This window comes from Acanthaster planci, linkage group LG03 (assembly GCF_054643075.1).
Source record: "Acanthaster planci isolate LZ-2023a linkage group LG03, COTS_SCS, whole genome shotgun sequence".
NCBI lineage: Eukaryota > Metazoa > Echinodermata > Asteroidea > Valvatida > Acanthasteridae > Acanthaster > Acanthaster planci.
This window is the reverse complement of record NC_141779.1, coordinates 13,347,727-13,369,157: the sequence shown is the minus strand read 5'-3', so window position 1 is coordinate 13,369,157 and position 21,431 is coordinate 13,347,727. Positions and strand designations below refer to the sequence as shown.

Sequence of the window (21,431 nt, the reverse complement as noted above, 5' to 3'; positions counted from 1 at the left end):
ATAAGAAGCTCCATAGCATTGTTGTCCCTCAGTCTTAATTTGCATCAGTCATTTTACTTGCACATTCTTGGCCAAGTAACCATGTTTGTACGATTATCTTTGACTTCCCTTAAATACATGTAGGCCTATATGCAAGGAGTTCTCCACATCACATTTGAATTAAAAAAAAAAACGTTCCCAGTGTTTTGTGTAGGTTCGTGTGATATGCATTATTTACATTGTCAAACTTGTTGCTTGTCATGTTTTCCACTGCATAAAAAAGGCACTGATTAAGACAATTATAGGCCTACCTTTTTTCTTTTCAAAGTATAATAATCAGGCTAGCAAGTTTTCCTCAGATCAGCTTATTTCCTCGTTTTTCACTTCACACTTATGCCACTGAAAATTGAAAAACACTGTACATGTACAAAGTCTTTTGGAATTTCCTTGTTTTTGCCAACTTTAATCCAAGTTGCATCCTGATAACTTGTTCCTCCTTTTTATTTACTTTTATTTGGTTAATTTTCTGGAAATATACATGTATCTCCAGCTTCCTGCTCAGTTCAGTATGAGGATGTCAACAAACTCCATTCATTTCAACTCATCATTACTCCGGAGGAGGGTTATTGGCGAGGTGGACGGTTCATCTTCAGTATCTACGTCCCAGAAGAGTACAATATAGTGGTGAGTCTTAGCAAGCCTAGGTGAACAAGTAGGTTTTGGAACACTTTTTTGTGCAGTCCGAAAACTGTACAAGCTGAGGCCTTGAGATGAAGACCAGTTTGGATAATGCATGGTTGGGTCGGCACGGGAATCTGTGTTTAGGAAGGAACACCCCTTGACCAAATAATGTTTTTCAAATATGGGGGGGGGAAGCAATATTCACCATTTCAGAAAGGCATCAGTGCCCTTCTTCAGAGACTTAATCCTAAGAGAGCGGGGTGCCTCCCCCCTCAACATTTGTTACAATATCACTGCAGTACCTTTTTTTCCCAGAAGTTGAACCTGTAGCATTTCTTTTTTGGTAACTCTCTTTGGTCATTTTGTCTCCAATTTTGTGCATGTACCATTCTCGCTTAGTACCCAGTTTTCTGAGACAGGTCAGCCAAAAATGTATACTTTTCCACAGCATTGCTCAATGAATTTGGGCTGGCACAAGTGTGGCCTGTAACTTAAATGACCATAACAAAACCATACATCAATTGTACTGATAAGGAGTTTTACATGCATGCTATTTTTTTTTTTGAAAAATCTGTCGCGGAACGACCAAGTTTTTTTTGGGGGGGGGCAGAATTCCCCCAATGCGAGATGATCCAAAATAATTATATTGGACCTCATGTAATTATTTTGTCATTTACTTCTCTACATCACACACACGGGGAGCCCCTTCATGCCCTTAATTTAACCTGTTGTGATTTAGATGCCATTGTCATTTGCTATTGTCAGTCTACCCTGAGCAGAAGCACCCCCTCATTGGTTGAAAAGAGCTGTATTGGTCGGGACTGTTCCTTTGTTGCTAGCTTTCATAGTCATATTTCATAGTTGTTAGACTGCCATGCAACTACCAAAGGAGCTTCCATTACTAGGAAAATGTTGCCCTCTCTTAGCCCAGCTCGTGGCCCATAATGTGACACTATTTACTTTCGACAGTAGTTCCTGTCCTCAATGAAAACAGCAGATAAAACACACCAAAGATTAGTTTTGAAGATTTACACTCAATTAATATACTGTATGACAAAATTAGGATATTGTGTGATAAGATAGTGGCTGACTGTATAGTTGTGAATTCATCAGGACGCTGTAAACTAGGTGTTGGGATTTGCTTGGATAAAGCCACCCAAAACAAGTCCTGTAGTATTTATCTCTTTCTCTCATTGTCCGCTTAGCCATTTTTTTGTTTTAAAAACACTGTGCCATGTTCTGATTTTCTTTGATTCACCAGCCTCCAACTGTGAACTGTCACACAAGAATATGGCATCCCAACATATCAGAAGATGGGAAGATTTGCCTTAGGTAAGATGGATTGGTTTTTACCACCCCATGCAAAGTTGCCTGCTGTGTTGCGCATTTAAAACATTTATTTTAAACACTCAAATATGAAATTATGTACAGAGAAAATGCATTCATGTTAATGACACTATGAAATTTAGATTGGTTTAAATAGGGTTAACTGTCGTTTCTTGGTTAAAAAGTATTCCACCGTATTTTAACCCCATTTTAACTGCATAGATCAAGCCAAGAGTTTCACCCGGTTTTAACCGTGTTTCAACCGAACCCACCACTTTTTGTTATTCAAGCCTTAATCCTCTCCTGGTCAGTCATCAGTCCAAATGGACAGTCATCCATTTTAACCGTGTTTTAATGGTGCAGAGATGGTGTGCTACAAACAGCAGTGTCCCGTTGGGGAAATCTACTTTTTACCTAATTAAAGAGCGGATCAGGGGAAATGTCGATCATCTTCCTTATACGTTCCACAAGTTGGAAATTGGCTTCAATGCACATGTATGTTGGCTTATTTCTGCACCCGTTTACATGATAAATTCTCTGTTTTTTGTCATATAAAGCAATGAATTAATTCAATAAGAATGATACATATGTCTGGAGTAGTTTATTGAAAATAAACAACTGAAGTTTTATTGGTATAGTTACCGCTCATTGGTCCTTAATGACAATAATTAGAAGTGACTGTTTTCTGTGAGCCCAAAATCAATTGCGCTAGTGCTAAAATCCTAGATGGCGGCACCCATAGTCCAGTGTTAACCATGTGTCAAGAGGAAGCAGAAGCTTTTACCAATTAAAACTTCACCGCTGCCGACCCATAAGCCCCAACAAATTTGCAAGAACCTGGCAATCCAAATCATATGAAATCTGCTGGAGAATCTGGAATAATTCATCCCTGTTTTGAGGACAAACTTCCTCGTTCTACAAATTCTCCAGTGGACAGCCTCAAGGCTAACAGGCCGCCCGCGGATTGCTGGGACGGTCACGTCATGCGTGGTAGCTACACGCTTGACTGCATGACACGTATATCGAAGGCAAGCTCTTCTGCACATGCCCAGGCCAGGGTGGACAAAGAGGTCCACAGGGGAAGACGCGGACATAAACTGATAATGCGGCGAGTGGCGATCACCTCGACTGGCTTGTGTTGGCCAGTTATCAGTATACTATTATTTGAGGAATTACCCACTCTCACCTTCTTCAAATTAAACCTCACATTGCACTTTTTGATTTACAGCTAGTCTACGGCAAATTCCTGGTTAGAAATCTCAATCCCCCGTCCCCAGCCCCAATCTTAGAACATCCTTTTCATTACAGTCTCAGCCAATAGCAAGAATGAAAAAAACTTCACATCCAAATTAGACCATACCTTGTACACGAATGGGGCCTCTAAGGATCCTAGAATAATATTTTCCCCTGGAGTTGCCGTCAATCGTGCAATCAGCATCCAATCAAAGTTCATTTTGAAAGTCCATTTCTGATTTCATTGGCCAAGTATGGAACAAAAGGGCATCCATGTTGGAGATTTGCATGCATAATGTGTTCTGAATGTACATAAGTACAAATTTATCGAGAATTTAATATTGTTATGTGGCTGAAATGCCATACCTAGCAAGTTGTTGATTTGAATTCTCACCATCATGTGATGTGGGGCCATCTTAAGTTTACTGTACAAGACTGCACATTTACATGTACAAGTACATATACATGTACATGTATGTGCCATGTGTGCATTGTACAAGTACCGAACTAGCTAGTGTGAGTATAACTCGTTATCCAGTTTCCGTTGTCTTTTTTGTCTCAACTGTTCTTGCAATTCCATGCAATTCGTTTGCTATCAATGCCATGCCATATCAAAGTCGAACATCCGAACCTAACTGCCGGTTTGTCCGGTTCGAAAGTGCCATGTGCGACGATTTTTGGTTCGGTTCGGTGGTTTGGCTGAAGCATGAGCTTGTAGCAAAAATATTTATGACACGTGGAAGATTGGGCATTCATGGGGTTGCTCATTTACATAAGCTTGCGTGTTGCATTCTATCCATGTATCCGCCGGCTTGTAAAGGGCTAGATTGTTTGGCAGAGATTTGCATACTCTCCGTGATTCCATGAAATGTCTGCATCCTGAAACACATGGGATGAGGCCTGAAGACTAATACGTTCAGGTGCCTACGAAGTGCTGAGTACCAGTGCAAAGAACTCGCTTGTATCAATCAGTGGTGATTAAAAGTTATAGTACAGTGTTATACCGTTAGGGATCAGGGCGGGACAGCCTAATAATGCAGTATGATTGCTATGCACAAAGGAACTCATCTGGCCTTGGGAATTATACTCCACAAAACTGACCGCAGAGCTTGATTCCCCAAAAGACCCCTGTTTTAACCGAACAGCTGGCCTTGCCATCCAAGCTAAAAACCATAAAACTGACCACAGAGTTAATGAGTAGAGCTCCTAACCAGTTTCCCAAAACAACTCCCTTTTAACCCTGTGTTTTTGGTACTGGTACCCCTAGTTAAACCGAAAATGAACACGGTTAAATTGAGTGATCAGACGGCATACACCAGTTTTAACCGAGAAACTGCATTTTAACCGAGCAGAGATTCATAGTGTGAATCCTTTCAAACTATCTGTTCATCCCAAGGCTCGTTTTTTTTTAATTAATGCAACTTAACAGAGTCAGTGACCTAGTACAAAGATACTTTGGTTTGAGTTTCAAACATACATGTAAATAGAAAAATGTAAATTTTACATGTATGTAAATGGAACTAGAGTAAAAGCGTCCGTTAATCAGTGATTTCACTCGGATTTAATTTAAGTGATCTCTCGTAACTACAGCAATAACTCCACGACACAGCTCCATGCGGGGCAGTGTACACAGGTGATTCCTTTGACAAGATGTCTGGTGATCACGCTTTACTAACTGTGCATGTCTATGTGTCCATGTAGTTTACTCAGAGAGCATTCTGTGGATGGCACGGGCTGGGCACCGACAAGGCGCATGAAGGATGTCATCTGGGGTCTAAGTTTTCTTTTCACGGTAAGTAATTACACCAACCACTAAGCTAGCACGGTTGAGAATGATTGGCCTCGGGATGGCCTTGAAGTTAGCCAGGCTGATGATATACAAAGCAGGTTTTAGTGTCGATATTGCAAAAAATAACAGATAGACATAACTTGGAATATTACGTCTCATCCTTCACGGACAAAGTTTATGGACACTTTGCTCCTCAGTGCTTGATAAGGGCATTAGAGAAAATCTTGATAAGTTTGCTTGGATGGGACTTCAACCCACAGATTGCTGCTCATGTTGTGCAAATGTTGTAAGCTCAACTGGCAAATTCACCGCCAATATGGTTTTTAATTGTTTCTCATGGCATTTTGTCACATCTGTCATTTTCACCATAGGACTTGCTGAACTTTGATGACCCACTGAACATTGAGGCGGCTGAACACTACCAACGCAATAGGAGTGACTTTGAGGCCAAAGTACGACATTACGTAGAGCGGTATGCCAAGAGATGATACACCCATCTGGAGAAGAGAATTTCTGGTGTCAGAAGTGGGACAAGACAGTGACTGGCACATTTCAGTTTAAGAAATGCTCTGACCCAAACAGGAGTGGCAAGTTCAAGAGATGGAGGATTTTTTGTCAGGCATCCCTCTCCTGTGCCCATTTACAAATATTCAAGACTATCACTACATTTTGTTCCATGCTAGGATGTAGCAACTCTCCTCTGTATTGAATGTGCCTCCTCTTCAGTAATCAACCCATTTCTGGTGGTGCAGAACTGACCATGAGAACTTGGTGAGGCCGTAGAAAATGCAGTATGGTTCGTTGGGTTGTATCACAAGCAGCTTGCTTCAGAGAGAAAAAGAATGGAAACTAAAAGAAGACATACTTTTGTGGGGATAACAGATGAGGTTGAAAGAACTAGACAAGGTACAGGGGCATACAGTACATGTACATGTGTATTGTTTGCCACATAAAATGTGTACCAGCAAGAGACAAGAAATGATTTGAACAAGATTATTTCAGTAGGACAGATGAAGGTTTTTTGTAAAACTGAGCACGACAAAATGCCCAGTTACTGTCTGCCGGGCTGTTCCATGAATCCAACTAGCAGCTCAATGACACTGATACAAGTGCAACTCCCCAACGAAGAACCAGTAGAAAATCAGTGGACAGACACCTGCAAGCTCTTGTTTCCCTCATTCAAACCTGTACTCCGAAGCACTACTCCATGAATCTTGTTCAACCGTCAAAGCATAAATCTACCAAATCAGTGAACAGTTGGTCAGACACTGTTATAAAATAAGTAGCCAACCTGTGTACTTTGTAGTTTGTGTAAGGCATCAGACTTGAGCAGATCCAAATGAAGGTCCACCGTGATATTTAAATGCTGCTATAATTTGACTTGCTATGAAATGACCTGAAAATGATAACATAGCACTATTTCTCTATCGTTTTAAGGGTTTTTTTGGTGGTGTCATTTTCTTTACTAAACCCTTTTTTTCTTCTCTTTCAAGAGTAGCTAGCTTCTCTCATGTACATGTATGTAAATGTCATATTGCAACAGCCACTAATTTCTACGTGATTTCTGAAAACTACTTTCACAAGAGCACTGATAAATGGTGGCACCAGCAGTTGGAAATCGGGTTTTAGAAGTACGCACCTTGTAAAAGTTGCCTAGTGAACATGCCGTAGGCATTTTGAATTTTTTTGCCCTGCCCAACGTGTATTTTAAAATCCATCTTTGAAACATGCCCTAGGCATGTTACAGCAATCACAGTGTTACAGGTCACAGACTAAACACTTGTAGTCAGTGACTTTGGCCCTTAGAATGGACTTTGAGAAGATCTCACAAAGTCTTGTTTCTTTAGGTGTACATTGTACACATGTATTTACCCGTGTAGACCATGGATACTGGCCAGCAGATGTTGACCATTCAAGAAAATCTATGTGAGAAAATCCAATTAATATCTAGTTTCCTTCTTGAAAAACAAGCCAAGAAATTGAGGAGTTGTATTGCACCTTCTCCATAGTCAGTGTCGATCAGTTGTGAGAATAACCTACTTACTGAATAGGTTGCATATACTTGTGAGATGCATTTTTGTGAAATGTATTTAATGTGGGTTTTTACCTACAAAACACTGTATTGAAGAAACATTGATTGAAATTCAAAGTACGTGTACACTTCAAGAATTAAAAAATGGGAGTGCAAGGTTTGAACTTCCATTGCTTGAAAGTTAGGTTGGTATGGGCAAATTTCATTGGGTTTGTTACAGATTTTGACCTTAGATTGTCAGGCTTTTTTTGGAAACCAAAATTGGACTGGAAAGTTTTGGTTTAAAGTAATGCCCATCTGCTGCACAATGTCATTCATAAGATTCTTCACCCCTGGGTTATGAAATAGTCTGATGCAAATTTGACCAAAGATCGTCAAAAAGTAAACCAGAGAGAGGAGCTGTGATTTTCTTGTACATAGTGTTTTATACATGTACCTTTTTTTTCTGTGGAGAGTTGATTTGTGTATTTCCTTATTTAACATCATGGACTAATTGAAATGGATTTCTATTTATAAACATAAAATGAGCATAATGTGAGAGTTGCCATAGTTACTGCATTGAAAAAAATAAAGGCACGGTGATGCTAGCTGCAGTTTTCATCTGTCATGTTCTTTGCTTTTTGTCTTAAAATTTGTGAGTGTGTTGCCTCTGCTAAAATCACATTATGAGGTACGAGTGTTGTACATGTCACGCCTGATGGCTGTACAGCAGTGTATAAAATGGACAATAAAGAACGGAGTCTGCAAAAAAGGTCCTTTTTTGTGCGATAAGTGACGCAATATATTCTTTGATTACACAATCATCATAGAGACTAGTAATGTAGGAATTTTTGTTTATATTCTATCCAGATGCTCAATATTTGAAGGAAAAACACTGAAATCCACAAATGTCTTTGACGGTGAACTTCATTATGTGTGGGACATACATGTAGCAATGAAATGGTGGACTTGCCCAACAAATAGACAAACATGTCAGAGGACATTGCATTTCTTGGAATACTGAGATGTCGCATAATTGTTACTTTTCTTATCCGGAAAGGATTTTTTGGAGAAGAAAGACAGGTTTAAGGGGATCAAGAGAGGACGCAATTTCCCTAGCAACAGAGGCTCCCTTGGTAGGAACTGTATACCAGGCACAAAATGCATGGCCGCCGGAACCGGAGGGCTGGGGGTCATGGGCCCCCCACTTTTTTGAGACATGACAAAAATAAAAGCACGATATTTGCACTGCATCTGCAAGTTTGTTCAGAAAAGGTTCGTTTTCAAAACGTTTGGAAAGAAGCACTTTACACCAACTTTGTCTGTTTTTTCTTGATCATCTGCCATCTTTTCTTGTCTTGGACGTCGCATCAAATTCCATGTACGTCCTGTTCTTGTAATGTTGTACGACTTGGCCCCACACATACATGTAGGGCCATACATCATGGCTCTCTTTTGATATCTGTCTTTTAACTGTCACCAGTACTGCGTTAACGAGTTTTATGATATAGTATGTACGCGTATATTGGCTCTACGGTTTTACTGAAAATTCTTGTCATCATTTCACTTTGTAATGCAAGCAGATTTGGGGCCAAATTACAGAAGCAAGTGGCCTGGAAAGTCCCCAAAGATTGCACCAGAGAGCATCGATCTACAATCCAAAATTTTCCGGGCCCCAAACCCCACGCTGTGGCTTCGCAAGAATTGATCACCCAAGGATGAAAAACACTGTCAGATACCTTCTGACAGGCCTGACAATGTGGAACACAGGGGTACCCCACAAAACAAGTCCAATCCCTACACACACTCTAGCCTATTATTACTTAACACGTCCCCTTCGATGTCTGAAAAGAATTCCCCCATGAGATACCAGTATAACAATGACCAACTTTGAACACAAAAAGGGCGGTGGGGGTGCTCTCTGTTCCATAGTCTGCTTCATATGGGGAACTGCACTTTGCTGGTTTATGAACAACTATGAATTGCATGCATTCAGATTGAATTGCCACCAACAAAATAAACACTGCCTAACAACATGGCTCTTCTCAACTGATGAGGGGTGCTTCTGCTCAAGGCCATTCCTCTGCAAATGGCAATCGTAGGCCTAATTTATCACACTAAGAGAGGCACATCCCTCTTGATTTTCGTTCTGATATCAATTCAATTGCTACATCTGCCAGGGAGTTGGGAAGGGGTGGACATGAAGGGGTATTACTCATTTCAGTAATGAACATAAACTGTACATGTGCCCAAGCATTATATCTCTTCCTTGACAATAATGGTGCATGTACTTACATTTCCTTTCCTTGCACTTCCTTGTGCTGGGTCTAAATCCAGATGGCCAAGCAGACTGCAAGCTACAGGTTGTGGGCTCTTTGCTACATTCTGCTTATTCCCCATACAACACTGGCCACATTTTTCACCCAGTCAGGGTCTTGCATGCTTGGTTTGTCTTCAGTGAGTCTACCTGCTCCACTGCCTGCTCCAAACTTAATATGCTGGCATCCAAAGAATTTGGTTCACTGAAAAGCCAGTGTGCAACCCTGGATCTTCACATAACCCAGTGAATCATCCATTGTTTCAAAACAATATTCAGCCCATCAAGTGGAATCTGCAGGCCTTCACTTTCTCTGCAAAGTTACTGAATTTGCCATCTCGCATTCCTCAAGTTATAATGGCCATTTCCTATTGACTATAATAAAAATAAGCTCTGTCAACCTTTTGCATTTATATCCGTGCTTTTTCCACCAAATTGGGTTTCTTATTTGAACTCAATAATTCAGTCTAGATATTTGTCTTGGCTTTATCTGTATCAAAATCTAACATTGTGGAAAGGTGAACAAATTAAATCAAATACCCAATTTACTTATTATTTTGCATGATGTGACCAGAGACACTAATAAATAGCGCCCTCAATTGTATATGCATTACCCTGATACAGACTACTACTACAAAAGAAGTTTATACTAGGAGTCAGAGATGAACAAAAGGGGATGCAGTGACACTGGAGTAGCTGATAGAAGCAATTAAAAATTTATTTACATATGGCTGAACCACATACCGCCTGAACTGACGTAACAATTGTACTGCTTTTTTATAACGACAGTCTGACATTAGCACTAAGCACTGTGCCAACACACCAACCCCTCACACAAGCTCACCACTACTATTAGATACACTCATTAAATTGATCTTGTTTATGATTACATTTTATACTATTTTTTATGGTAAGTTAAATTTCCCATTGCCATACACGCAACTTGAATGCCGAACATGATACCTGCATGGTTTTTAATCGATTACACTGTCCCCAATACATGAAGTACATTTCTGAATTGCAGAAATTGCCTTTAAAACAATGTATAACAGAAAACGCTCCAGCGAGGACTCACACGAACGTGATATAACAGTTTGTATTGCAAGACACTGTGGAAGTTCCATACACGATAAAATTCTGAAGAGAAAGATAAGGACAATATCTAAAATTTCAACCTACAACATGTTCCTAATAATGTTTTCTTTTTAAAACTATTTTGTTTATACATGTTGCAAAGCTACCATATCAAGCACTGGATGAGAACTGGCCCATCTATGTGAAATACAACACTAATTATGATAATGGAAATATGCCCTTTTGTCAGCCTACCATCATTTCATATGCACTTGCACACTTGTTTTCTTTATTTTGTCATCTACCTGCGGGCAATGTACTCGCAAGCTACATCGTTGTGTTAACATTTACAAGATTTTTTCAACCACTTTTGGACCATTTTGCATATACAGATTTTTTTCAACATCATACCAAGCGTTTGGAAACATTCTTGGTTTGAGCACAGTTAATCTAGCTGGTAGAAATGCAACTGACAGTTTTGTTTGGTCAAAACTTTGAGTCTGGCAAGACTGACTTCATGTTTAAGGTACCATTTTTAAGCTATATCAACCTTTCTTTTAAAGCCCCCACTAGAAAATTGTATTGACCCATCGTATACCTTGTTTCTATACTGGACTGACTTATTTCTTTATTTGTTTGACTTGTTTTTTTTCTTCTAACATGCCAGCCACAGAAAAGACTGGCTACACTACTAGTCCTGTGCCAAAAAAAATGGTCTCAAGAAGTTGCATTCTAATCTACACCAAATGCAGTTACAAATTCTGCTGGAAAAATAAGGAAACCACCACAAATAGGCAGAGAGATACTTGATAGGATGAATACATGATTACCATAAACAGCATATATATCAGCCACTCAAATACAAGAGGCTTGTACATTACACAGTCAAGTTTGGAAGATCTTCAAAATTGTACGATACATATTCTTTGAAGGCTATTGATTACAACAGTAATTTGGAAATTAAAAAACCTGAAAAATAATAAGTGTCCAAGATGTACTGACTGTTTTTTAATCTTAGGCTATATGCTCTAAACCTTATTGATTGAAATTTTGTGAACATTTCAAAGATGATTTTTACTCCTAGCTAGCAATGTGTTACATTTACACCAATAATAATTTTTAAATGGATTATTAAAGCCTTCAGAGAAGTATACCCATACGAACAACATATGTTGATAACCCAGGTTAGGAGCTTTATTTATATCTCAAAAACACCCCAATGGTACCTCTTTCTCTCACAATATAAGGAAAAATTGCCGTAACAGACCACTGTAGTATTATTTATAAGAGTAGTTCCCTTACAATTCAATAAAAGCTGATTATGAACAGGTAAATTTTTGATACACTTTGAAAAAAAAAACTTGCCACAAAAAGTCCTGCTTGAATGACTGGAGAAAAACAAACAGAAGGGCAGTACAAGCCCAGGTGCATCTTTCAACCTTTCACTTTGCTCTTATTTCAGCTTGTCTTAGCCCAATCTGTAGTTTCAAGTATTGCACACTTCTGTGCTGTATGACAGTGCCACATTGTCTCCTGATTCCACAGACCTACCAGCCACTCCTCATCACTGCCGATAATTTGGGATTAGAAAAAAACGCAAAAAACATCTGTCATGTTTCCAACCCACAATCAACTTCCATTTCTAACTTCAATCATAATTATCATCATCATGGCATTCTGGAGTCAGTGTAAAATTCCAGACCCCAACACTCCGTTTAATTATGATGCATGGCAAATGTAGTTTCCCTTGAGTATATCTATAAGTATCTTTCAATAAAAATTGTCCTTAAAATGCTTTCTTCTCCTTTAATTACAATGAATATTTTAGTGCATACACAAAGTCTATAATACATCAGAAGAACTTTCTCAGAAAGTTTGAACACTGAGGGCCATTTGAACACTAAAAACCTTCTCTAAGTCTGTATTACTTTCTCTTAACAATCCTTTCAAAGAAATGAGAAATTTTTTTCACTATTCAATATAACCATAAGAACACATTGTTCCCCCCATAGGGCGAGTGAAGTGTTTCCTACTTGAATACAATGTATATATGTACCATTAACATTTTACCAGTTATGAATACAATGTACTCCATCAAAAGACTTCTGAATTGAATAAACAAAAAACAAAAAAAAAAGTGTCACTAGACACAGGGTATCCTTCTTTGGTGGCCACTTTGGGTCCCACAATCTGTTCAACCAGTAGGCTACAATGCTACCCTGAACCAGCAGGGCCAGCCAGGGGTGGTCTGTACTCCCAGTCACATGACACACTCACATGACCTGGTCTGGTGGCACACGTACTTCTCACAACCCTGCCACATTATTGAATACAAACACGTTTTGTGTTTATCTACAAATATAAAGAAAGGCATACCAAAACGGAGAGCAATTTATACAAGTGCATTCTGGCACAAAAGTGTAAAAGTTCTGCAAAAAAACACCTACTGACTAGCAGCAAGCACATATGATAGGACCGTTCCTGCTTTGTTAACCGCCATATCAGTACTGGATCAAAAACAGCTGAAAGTGCCAGCTAAAAAGGTTTGCATGACATCAAAACAATCAAAGGTAGGTAGAGAAAACCAGACTAATATGATCTTGAGCGAACTCCCAAGTGGCAAGTATCTTGCACCAATCCTACGTGCTACTTTTTGCAGGAGTTGGAACTTCTTTCATTTGCTGCTGTAAAGGCAACAGTGCTCAGATGGGTTCAAAATCGTATACTTCATCAAAAAGAAATAATAACTTATTTTACTGCACTAGCTACACTTCGAATAAAATGGACACAGAATCTTTCATAGGTTAGGAAATTTTTGTTCAGTTCTTTTTCAACTGAAAGCCGACAACAGCAAAATCAGTAGACTTCAAACCAGAATCATGTTTGCAATTGCCAGGGTAAACTCTCATCGGTTTGCCATTACTATCATCACTTTAATCTCCACAGCACCTGACAACAATCACTCTGTTCCACTCACACTCAAACATTCTCTGGCTAAATAAACCACTAACGGCAGTATATCATTTCACAACCAACTGTACAGTTCTCACAATCCTTTTGCTCATCCTCCACTACAGGCTAAACATCACCCTCCCCCACACACACACCCCACAAAGCTGCTAGATTTAACATTCAAAAAAAGGTCCACCAGAAAATTGGCTCTCGAAACACTTTCTTCCAAAAGGCCAAGGAAAGGCATACATTTGCATGACTTGATTTCAGCATGGGATTTTAACAGAAAAATTGGAACAAAGTGCCTTGTCTGGGAACTTTGTTTCCTGATGTGAGAATTAGGCTTGGCTCGAGTGCTACGTATGATGTAGGCGATGCATCTCATCATTATTCTATCACCACAATCTATCACACTCACCACCCTCAGCATTCTCACCCCAGTCACCATCAACACTTCATTAACAATTGTGACCATCTCTTTCCTTGTCATTACCACTTTCTCACCCCGGTCACCATCACCACCGCACTCACCATCCTGACCATCTCTTTTCTTGTCATTACCACTAATCACTACACCAATCCAAAGTTTGTCACTATTCATTCAACCAAGATCAGTTGATAATCCTTTCCCAATGGTGATGGTGCATCAACTACTCTTTTTCCTTTTTTTGATTGTTTGTGCTGTCATGAAGTTCTTTTTTATGTTGTGCCTACATATTTTCAGTGCGTTACATTGTGCACATTCATTCAAACAATTTTCCCTTTCTTTATCAGCGCTCTCACAAAAATTTATAGTCACTTTGCAACAGCATTATGACCAGTTTCCAAAGCAGGAACCATACCATGTCAAATAAAACAAAATTGCCTGCAAGTATGTGCCACAATACTCTCTCGCAAGTCCAGGCTGTTTAACTTTCTTTGCCAGGTGGAACAAGGGCAATGACTGGCTATCTCTAGCACACTAATCCTGTAGACAGCCAATCAGAACAGCTGATGTATGTCTCCCCTGGCAAGTTTTGGTCAACAGGCACCATTGAGATGAGACTTGATTTTGAACCAGTGAATTACTGCTAAAAGTCCAATGGGATCCGTGCACAGGGACTCTTTTATCAATAAAGAAATGTGAGTGCCACTGCCAATGTTATACTCTCTTTCAGAGTTGATGGTACCAGCAAATTGAGGCACTAACTTCGGCATCGGTCCCTACTCCCCTTTTCAGTCTACAATACTGAGCAGAGGTGCTCGGGAAGCCCGACTCTTATCGGCAGAGACCACCCAGCTACAGCCTAGTCCTCTCTGAAGACTGATCCCATCTAAGAACAGGCAAATGGTGCATACAAACAAGCCATGTGTAAAGGCCCTTAACTGCCCCTCAATTTTGTTAAGTCAGACATTGCCCACTGCACTATGAGCATTGACCCAATAAGGTCGTGCCACAGAAGCTGGTTTATAAGTGGTTAGAGAACAATGTGCAACCTGGATAAAGCAAAACCTTCTTAATTCCCATTTGGTCCAAAACAGTACCTCTGTTTTTGTGACAGCCTCAAGCAAAAAGTAATTGCAGCACACAACTTGGTTCCAGACAGAAAAAAATGACACCTAGGCACAAGTAGTCTACACAACAGCCCGTAAAAGTGTGTGTTAGTGCAGTTTCAAACAATCCAGAAAACAGCATCTGTCGAAGAAGCTGTGGCAATTCACTAAAATCCTGGAATCCAAGAAAGAAAATATTTTATGTATCACACACCAATATATAATCTGCCAGTAAAAACTCTCTTAAAATCTCAAATATACAACAGAATAAATAGTAAATTTGAAGAAAACTGTTATCATGGCTGTAATTTTCATGATTGCCATGGCCAACATATATTAACAAAATGGCGTTACTCAAACCAACCTGAACATTTCCAAACCAGAGGTACCAGAGATCACTAAACTGGCATTTAAAAAAACATACCTGGTAAATTATTCAGTGTATCCTGGTATGTTATATATCCAATATAGCCCACTCATCATACCAGATAAGCAGTTGATAAATACACCGTCAACTGCCTTTTTAAAGCAAGGATAGTCTGGTTGCGTGTGCATAACCTAATTGGTGAATGTATTGTGCCACTTTAAACCCAATGCCAGTTACACTGCAGTTGACTTAACCTGATTTTAACGTTGAGAGTACATGATTTAGACAAAGCACAAAGGACAAACTCCACTGTTTTTAGCCGGTGCAACTTGCATTCGGTTCACACAAAAGAAGGACAAGTTAACACGGTGTCTGCACATATGCCATCTGGATGGTAACGCCAATATTTCAGCACGTACAAAAAACCCGCTACATAAACACAAAAGGTGAAACGCGATAGTTATCGCTAGTTTGCCATTGAATATATGTCTTCGTCTGGCACTCTGCCTACCTAGTCAATACACTGTAATTACAACTTCTCATAGTGCGCACAGAAAGGAAACTTCTTGAGGCAGAAAGATCGAGCGTGTAAATATATTGCAAAATGCTAAAAGAAGTCAACACGTTTAAAAAGCCATGATGGAAAAAAGGTGCCGAAATGAGACTGCACTAACAGAATTAAAAAGTATGAAAATGTTTACTTGCACCTGCTAATTGTATTATAATACAGTTTATATATAATAAGAAAAGGCACAATATATAGAAAACATTAAAACCAAATCATTATCAAGCGATATTTTGTCTGTTCTTCAGTACATGGAAAAAAATTGTCTTTACATTAAATACATATACAAGGGTGCGTCCGATCTGACACCCGAAGAATGTTGCGCTTTTTGGAAACAAAAAGGAAATATCAATACAAAGACACATAAATCAAAAAAGAAAAATATATATGTATTATATGTATATATAAACTGCCTATCAATATGATTAAGGTGAATTACATACACATTCATTTTTACACACAGACTACTAGTACAAACAACCCATGTAATATCTTTCGTTTTCTTCAAAGTGACAGAAGTTTAGTTCTTCGAGAAGTTGCACATTATTATTGGTTATATCTTTTTGTTACAAGTGCTATATTTACATCAGGAGAAAAAAATGTGATCACCGTCCATGTTTTGTGGCTTTTGCCCGGGATGGCTCCGCAGCATTTTGTCAGGCAAACAGCAGGGCTGGCTGTTGGTGACTAGCCAACTCCACTACCATCAAGGAATGGTTGTACCGGCCCAGCAAACCAATCAAATTTTTGGTCTCACGGGTGACTTTCCCAGTGGACCGCCTCGACTGACTCCTGCAGTGAACCATATTGTTTTTACATAGTAACCTCTTGGTATTTTGCAAGACAAAGGATGCCTACCTTTGGCAAAGGAGAGAAAAACTGGCAATGACCGCAATGATTCCAAACCTGAAGGGATACTGCAGCGGTCAGCCAGAAAGCAAAAACCAACCCAAACTGGGCTGGGGTGGGGTGGGGGGTGGGGGAAATTGGAATATTCAATTCCCCTCTCAAAGGTATGTGGGCTTTGCTTAATATGTTGGATGTGACATTCAGATACCACTGCCATGAAGTTTAGAACAGCAACAAAATTGGTAAAATGTGCCAACAAAATGGCTGGAGACTTCTTTGTACGTCGTATGGGGTAAAGACCTACTTGGAAACGAATTTCAATTTAATGTGCAGAAACTGTAAGATTCTGATGGACCGGGATGTCTGGTTTTTTTTGCATATATATCTCTCCTTTGCCCAAGTCTATGGGTGATTTATACCATTCCGTTTTGGCTCTCAACACCAAACCAAAAGCCTACTCAGATGTCAAAGGACAGGCGTTCAGCATTTGTTCCGGTTTGCCGTTGGCAAACAGCTCCAGCAAAATTTTGACAACTCACTGGACTGGAATCGTAGGTACAAACAACCCACTGGAGATGAAATGAGTGTCAACAGATGAGAGCATGCTGATATGTGCACGCAGAAAAGCCACACGTGTTAATATCTTATGTGAAAGGCTATTTGATGAAATGTGTACTGTATACAGGTAAAAAAATTACATATACTTCATATGCTTCAAACAGTTTCTTTACAAGTGACAGCTTCAAAATTTGACAATAATTAAAAAAAATCACAGAAAGTGATGCAGATTGTTCACAAGTCTAATAATGTGTATGAACCAACATGGCTCAAAACATGTGTTATGCACATTAAGCGTTGCACAAAGCAGTACACGATTTTGAATATCCACGAATGGTTATTAAGTTTATACAGTTTATTTATTAAGAGGTTTAGCTCAAGAATGGTTACTTAATTGCTTGAGGTGATTTTTTCTTCGTTTAATTTGCATCGGTTTGGGAAAAAAGCCTTATCTTTTGGTTGACAAGCAACCTGGTTTTTTAGTAGCTCTAGTAGTGTTGGTAGGAAATGGTTACAATAGTGTACAGCAGTAAATAGGTGGATAGAAAACAGCACCTCAGAGGTGCTTCAAGTTGGCCGCGGGTCATGGCTACAGTTATTGCACAAATTGACACATACCCTGACAACTGCAGAACTAGACAACATTCAAACCTGCTGCCACAACCAAGTCTTCTCGCTCAAGTAACGTCAATGGTGTACTCTTATTTCTACATGGCAGTTACAATTTTAAGAGACCTACAATTTGTGGTGTGGATGGCAACATTCTGGACACTGTTCACTGTTATATACCAAGTCCTCACCCTGGGTTACTGAAGCACAGACCAGTTCAATATTTTTCACTTCTCTTTCCTCAGTGGTGGGCAAGTACACAATTTTCTTCTTACTTCTTACTGGTTGCCCAGACAACAAAAGCTATTGCAAAATTTGGATTTCCTTCTTTTGCTTCTCAAATTTGTCCAACTATTTTTGCCTTCTTTCTTTTGTGACAAGACAGCAGTTCACTTCTGTGGATTTCAACGCGGCTCTTGTGAAACAAGTTTGTACTGAGTTTGCAGATAATTTTTTATGCCCACACTTTCTCATTAAAATATCCATCAACTTTCGCCTCGAATAATTCCACCCTTACCCGATAAATTCCACAAATTTGCACAACAGGTATCTATTTTACATGAATTTTTACCAGCTCCAATGCATAGATAATGAGTTTGGGGGATCTCAACTACATTTTAGAGTGATAGCTACTGAAACTTAGCCAAATCTCTAGCTGTCACAGGACATACGTCCTCAGTTGCTGTCACAAAGATTGGTACCATTAACAAAGAGGTCATATACTACATATGCATGACCTGTAAAATTTGCATATTAAAATCTCTCTGCTCTAGAATTTACATTACGTTAGGCTGTAAGAGTATAGAGATACTTTATTTTCATAAAATTAGCATTGAATACCACAGTCTGGTGCACTTTTTTGTGACCTGTGCACGAGTGTCTTCACCCACCAAACTTCATATTGAGAAGCCAGACTTCGTGCTTTGGATTAAGACTTCCATGATTCAATGTTGTTGTAATGGAATAGCAATATATTTTGTAAAGTGCTTCCCAACACTGCCCTAATAACCCAGAGCATTTGCTGTGAGGCGCCACCATCCTATTTACTCTTCAGGGTCCTCACAAGATTTATCCATCAACTGACACTGGGCATTGGTGGGCCAGGACAACTGTCTGGTGTCTGAAATGTGAGTGGAGATCTTCCTCTTGGACAGACCTTGTCTATGAGCTAAGTAAGAGAGTACTCCTTCTAAACCTGATTATTCAATGATTGTGCTTGAAGACAGAAAGAATGTGTCAGAGAATAATAGGGCTATCTCCCTCTATTAAAGGTCCTGGAAACCGGGGTGACTCTTGATGAAAAGACAACAATTTTGGCCATTCAATGTGTTTGAAAATTTAAGAACAGTTGCGTTTTTACAAATGAACAGTGCTTACTCAACACGGGTATCCTGACCTGAATTATGCTCCATGTTGCAGGAGCGAACCCAATTTTGATTTGAAAATGTTGTGAAAAATGAAACAAGAGTTCAGAAAACGAAACCAAAAAACAAAAAAAAACAAAGCAACTGGACTACCTGGGTGCTAGACCGAATGAATGCAACTCGGTGTAAGCTGGACAGGACTTTGTTCTGGAAAGTCAACTTTGTTTAAATGTACATTGGTGATTCCACAACCTGTGCCTAAACATTATGGCTTAAACCTGTGTCACCTCAGGACAAAAAGTCAAGCAATAAACATCCCAACAAATCTCTCCAGCCATTTTGGGCTGAACGAAAGATAGCTGTTGATCTGGCTCTAAGCAGGTGGATACAAATAAATCAAACATGAGTTTCGCTTCAGGTAACGATTTGACAGTGAAGGAAAAAAACAAACATGTTCACTGAAGCAGTGGAAATCTGCAAATGGTCAGGGTCCAAAAAATCTTGGCAACTTTCTGTTTGGTCTTCTTCCCATCTTGGATGTAATCCCAAAAACCACATTAAACTTGCTGCTTATTCTTCTGTGGTGCAGCGCCACACCCAGCTATGAAAGCATGGGCAGAATTTGTTGAGGGTTATTTCTGTAAGTTCATGAAGGCGTGCAGCCTGACATGGATGACTGTGTTCGAGCCAAACTGAGCTACATTAACTTCTCAATATTCTGTATCACATGAGATTTCAGAGGCCCGATACTAATCCAGTATGGTTTAGACATAGAGGAAAATGACTGAGAATGACTATGCTCTATTACACAATAAAACAGGCATCAAGAAAAGATCAAAGATGAAATTGCATCTACACAAGCTGGTACGAAGTCCATAGAGAGCACCTTTCCAAATGATATGCATCAAACAGCTGTTGATTTTCCTCTGCACTAATGAGTGAACTTTGTTTTTTTTTTGGAAGAAAACTGCAAAGATCCATCAAACCTGAAGTTGGAAACCTTAAATATCTCTGATGACCACTGCTTAGGCTGATCATACGCAAGAACCTGCAGAACACATCGGACAGCAACTTGACCTGATAGCTTAAGTGGCATTGCTGCTTGCAGGCTTGAAGGGGAAAAAAGGCTGTCAAGAACAAAAACACCACTACGGTTGTTTTTTTCATCTTTCAGCCAGCTGGAAATCTGAAAATGAAAGTCATTTTTCTACTTCCATGAAGACAACCAGCCATAAGGAAACGACAGAATCCCCGAGGGAGTCAACTCCCTGATGAAGGAGTCTCTGAATCCTGCTGGGACAGGTTAAGGTCGGCCTCCACGTGACCTGGGTGAGGGTGAAGGATCACGAGGAGCTCGCTCCACTGGGCCATCATGGTAGCGAGAGTACTGATCGGGATATGGGCCCGACCTGGTGTGTTCATACATGTCCTCCATCTCAATATCCCGATCCCGTGTTCTGGAGCGGCCGCTGCTTGGCCCACTACTACGTTCGGGGTACATATACCTGTCCCTGTCAGCACTGCCTCGGGACCTCTCTGAGGACTCATAGCGCCCCTTGGGCTCATAGTGTTCTCGTTGTGAGCCCCGGTCAGGGTAGTCACTCTCATATCGGACCATGTCACGTTCCATGTTAAGCCTGTCCCTGGAGCCGCGGGAACTTTCCCGTGGCTCGCTGCGGTAGTCGTGCCCGCGCTCACGACCCCGCTCTATGTCACGGTCACGAGTCCTCTCTCGCGGGTGGCGCCGGTGATCGTAATCACGATCATATTCCTGGTTGTCTCGCCGCTCGTTATCATAGTAATCGTTGGACCGCCGAGGGCGCTCATCTGGTGACATGCCCCGATTGTCGTCGTGATCGCTATCATCCCGACGGTCCGGGTACATGTAATCTGGCCGGGAGTCACTCCGGTATCCACTCTCAGCCTGGTCGCCATGGCTCTCGTAACGGTCGCTGTTGTTGCCATCGTGCTCGTCTTTCCCCTTTCGCTTGTGCTTGTCGTGCCTGTGGGATCCCACCCGGGACAGCAGGCTGTGCAGGGGCGAGGACGTCCGTGAGACCGAGTTGTGTGCCGGTGTTGGTTTCGGTGGAGTGGTGGGCTCTGGTCCATGGGCTGCCTTCCAATATGCTTCCAGGTAATCTGCTAGATGCTCGCATGCATCTTCCAACTGGTTTTCATCTAGGATCACATCAAACAGCTCCTGCAAAAAAAAAAAAATTACCAT

The 21,431-nt window shown here is 40.3% G+C and overlaps 3 protein-coding genes across 6 annotated transcripts in view; 1 reads left to right on the top strand and 2 right to left on the bottom strand.

Annotated features, from left to right (window-relative positions):
* The window catches only part of ube2f (ubiquitin conjugating enzyme E2 F (putative)), a 70,863-nt gene extending 63,225 nt beyond the window's left edge, over nt 1-7,638 (top strand). For 3 of the 4 annotated variants that reach the window (XM_087134988.1, XM_022254099.2, XM_022254091.2), the window contains exons 3-6: nt 530-663; nt 1,922-1,992; nt 4,921-5,011; nt 5,380-7,638. In XM_087134988.1, the coding sequence (XP_086991114.1) occupies nt 530-663; nt 1,922-1,992; nt 4,921-5,011; nt 5,380-5,496 (413 nt within the window). In that variant the 3' untranslated portion in view covers nt 5,497-7,638. Of the gene's footprint in view, nt 1-529; nt 664-1,921; nt 1,993-2,208; nt 4,899-4,920; nt 5,012-5,379 lie in introns of those variants that run through there. The other variant, XM_087134990.1, reaches the window with a different exon arrangement.
* LOC110989607 (vacuolar protein-sorting-associated protein 25-like) overlaps nt 1-9,502 on the bottom strand; it is a 32,160-nt gene extending 22,658 nt beyond the window's left edge. The window contains exon 1 of the mRNA XM_022254129.2: nt 9,315-9,502. Within this exon, the coding sequence (XP_022109821.1) occupies nt 9,315-9,316 (2 nt within the window). The 5' untranslated portion in view covers nt 9,317-9,502. The remainder of the gene's footprint in view (nt 1-9,314) is intronic.
* A 527-nt stretch (nt 9,503-10,029) lies between these two features.
* The window catches only part of LOC110989549 (voltage-dependent L-type calcium channel subunit beta-1-like), a 52,748-nt gene continuing 41,346 nt past the window's right edge, over nt 10,030-21,431 (bottom strand). The window contains exon 10 of the mRNA XM_022254073.2: nt 10,030-21,407. Coding sequence (XP_022109765.1) covers nt 20,511-21,407 — 897 coding nt within the window. The 3' untranslated portion in view covers nt 10,030-20,510. The remainder of the gene's footprint in view (nt 21,408-21,431) is intronic.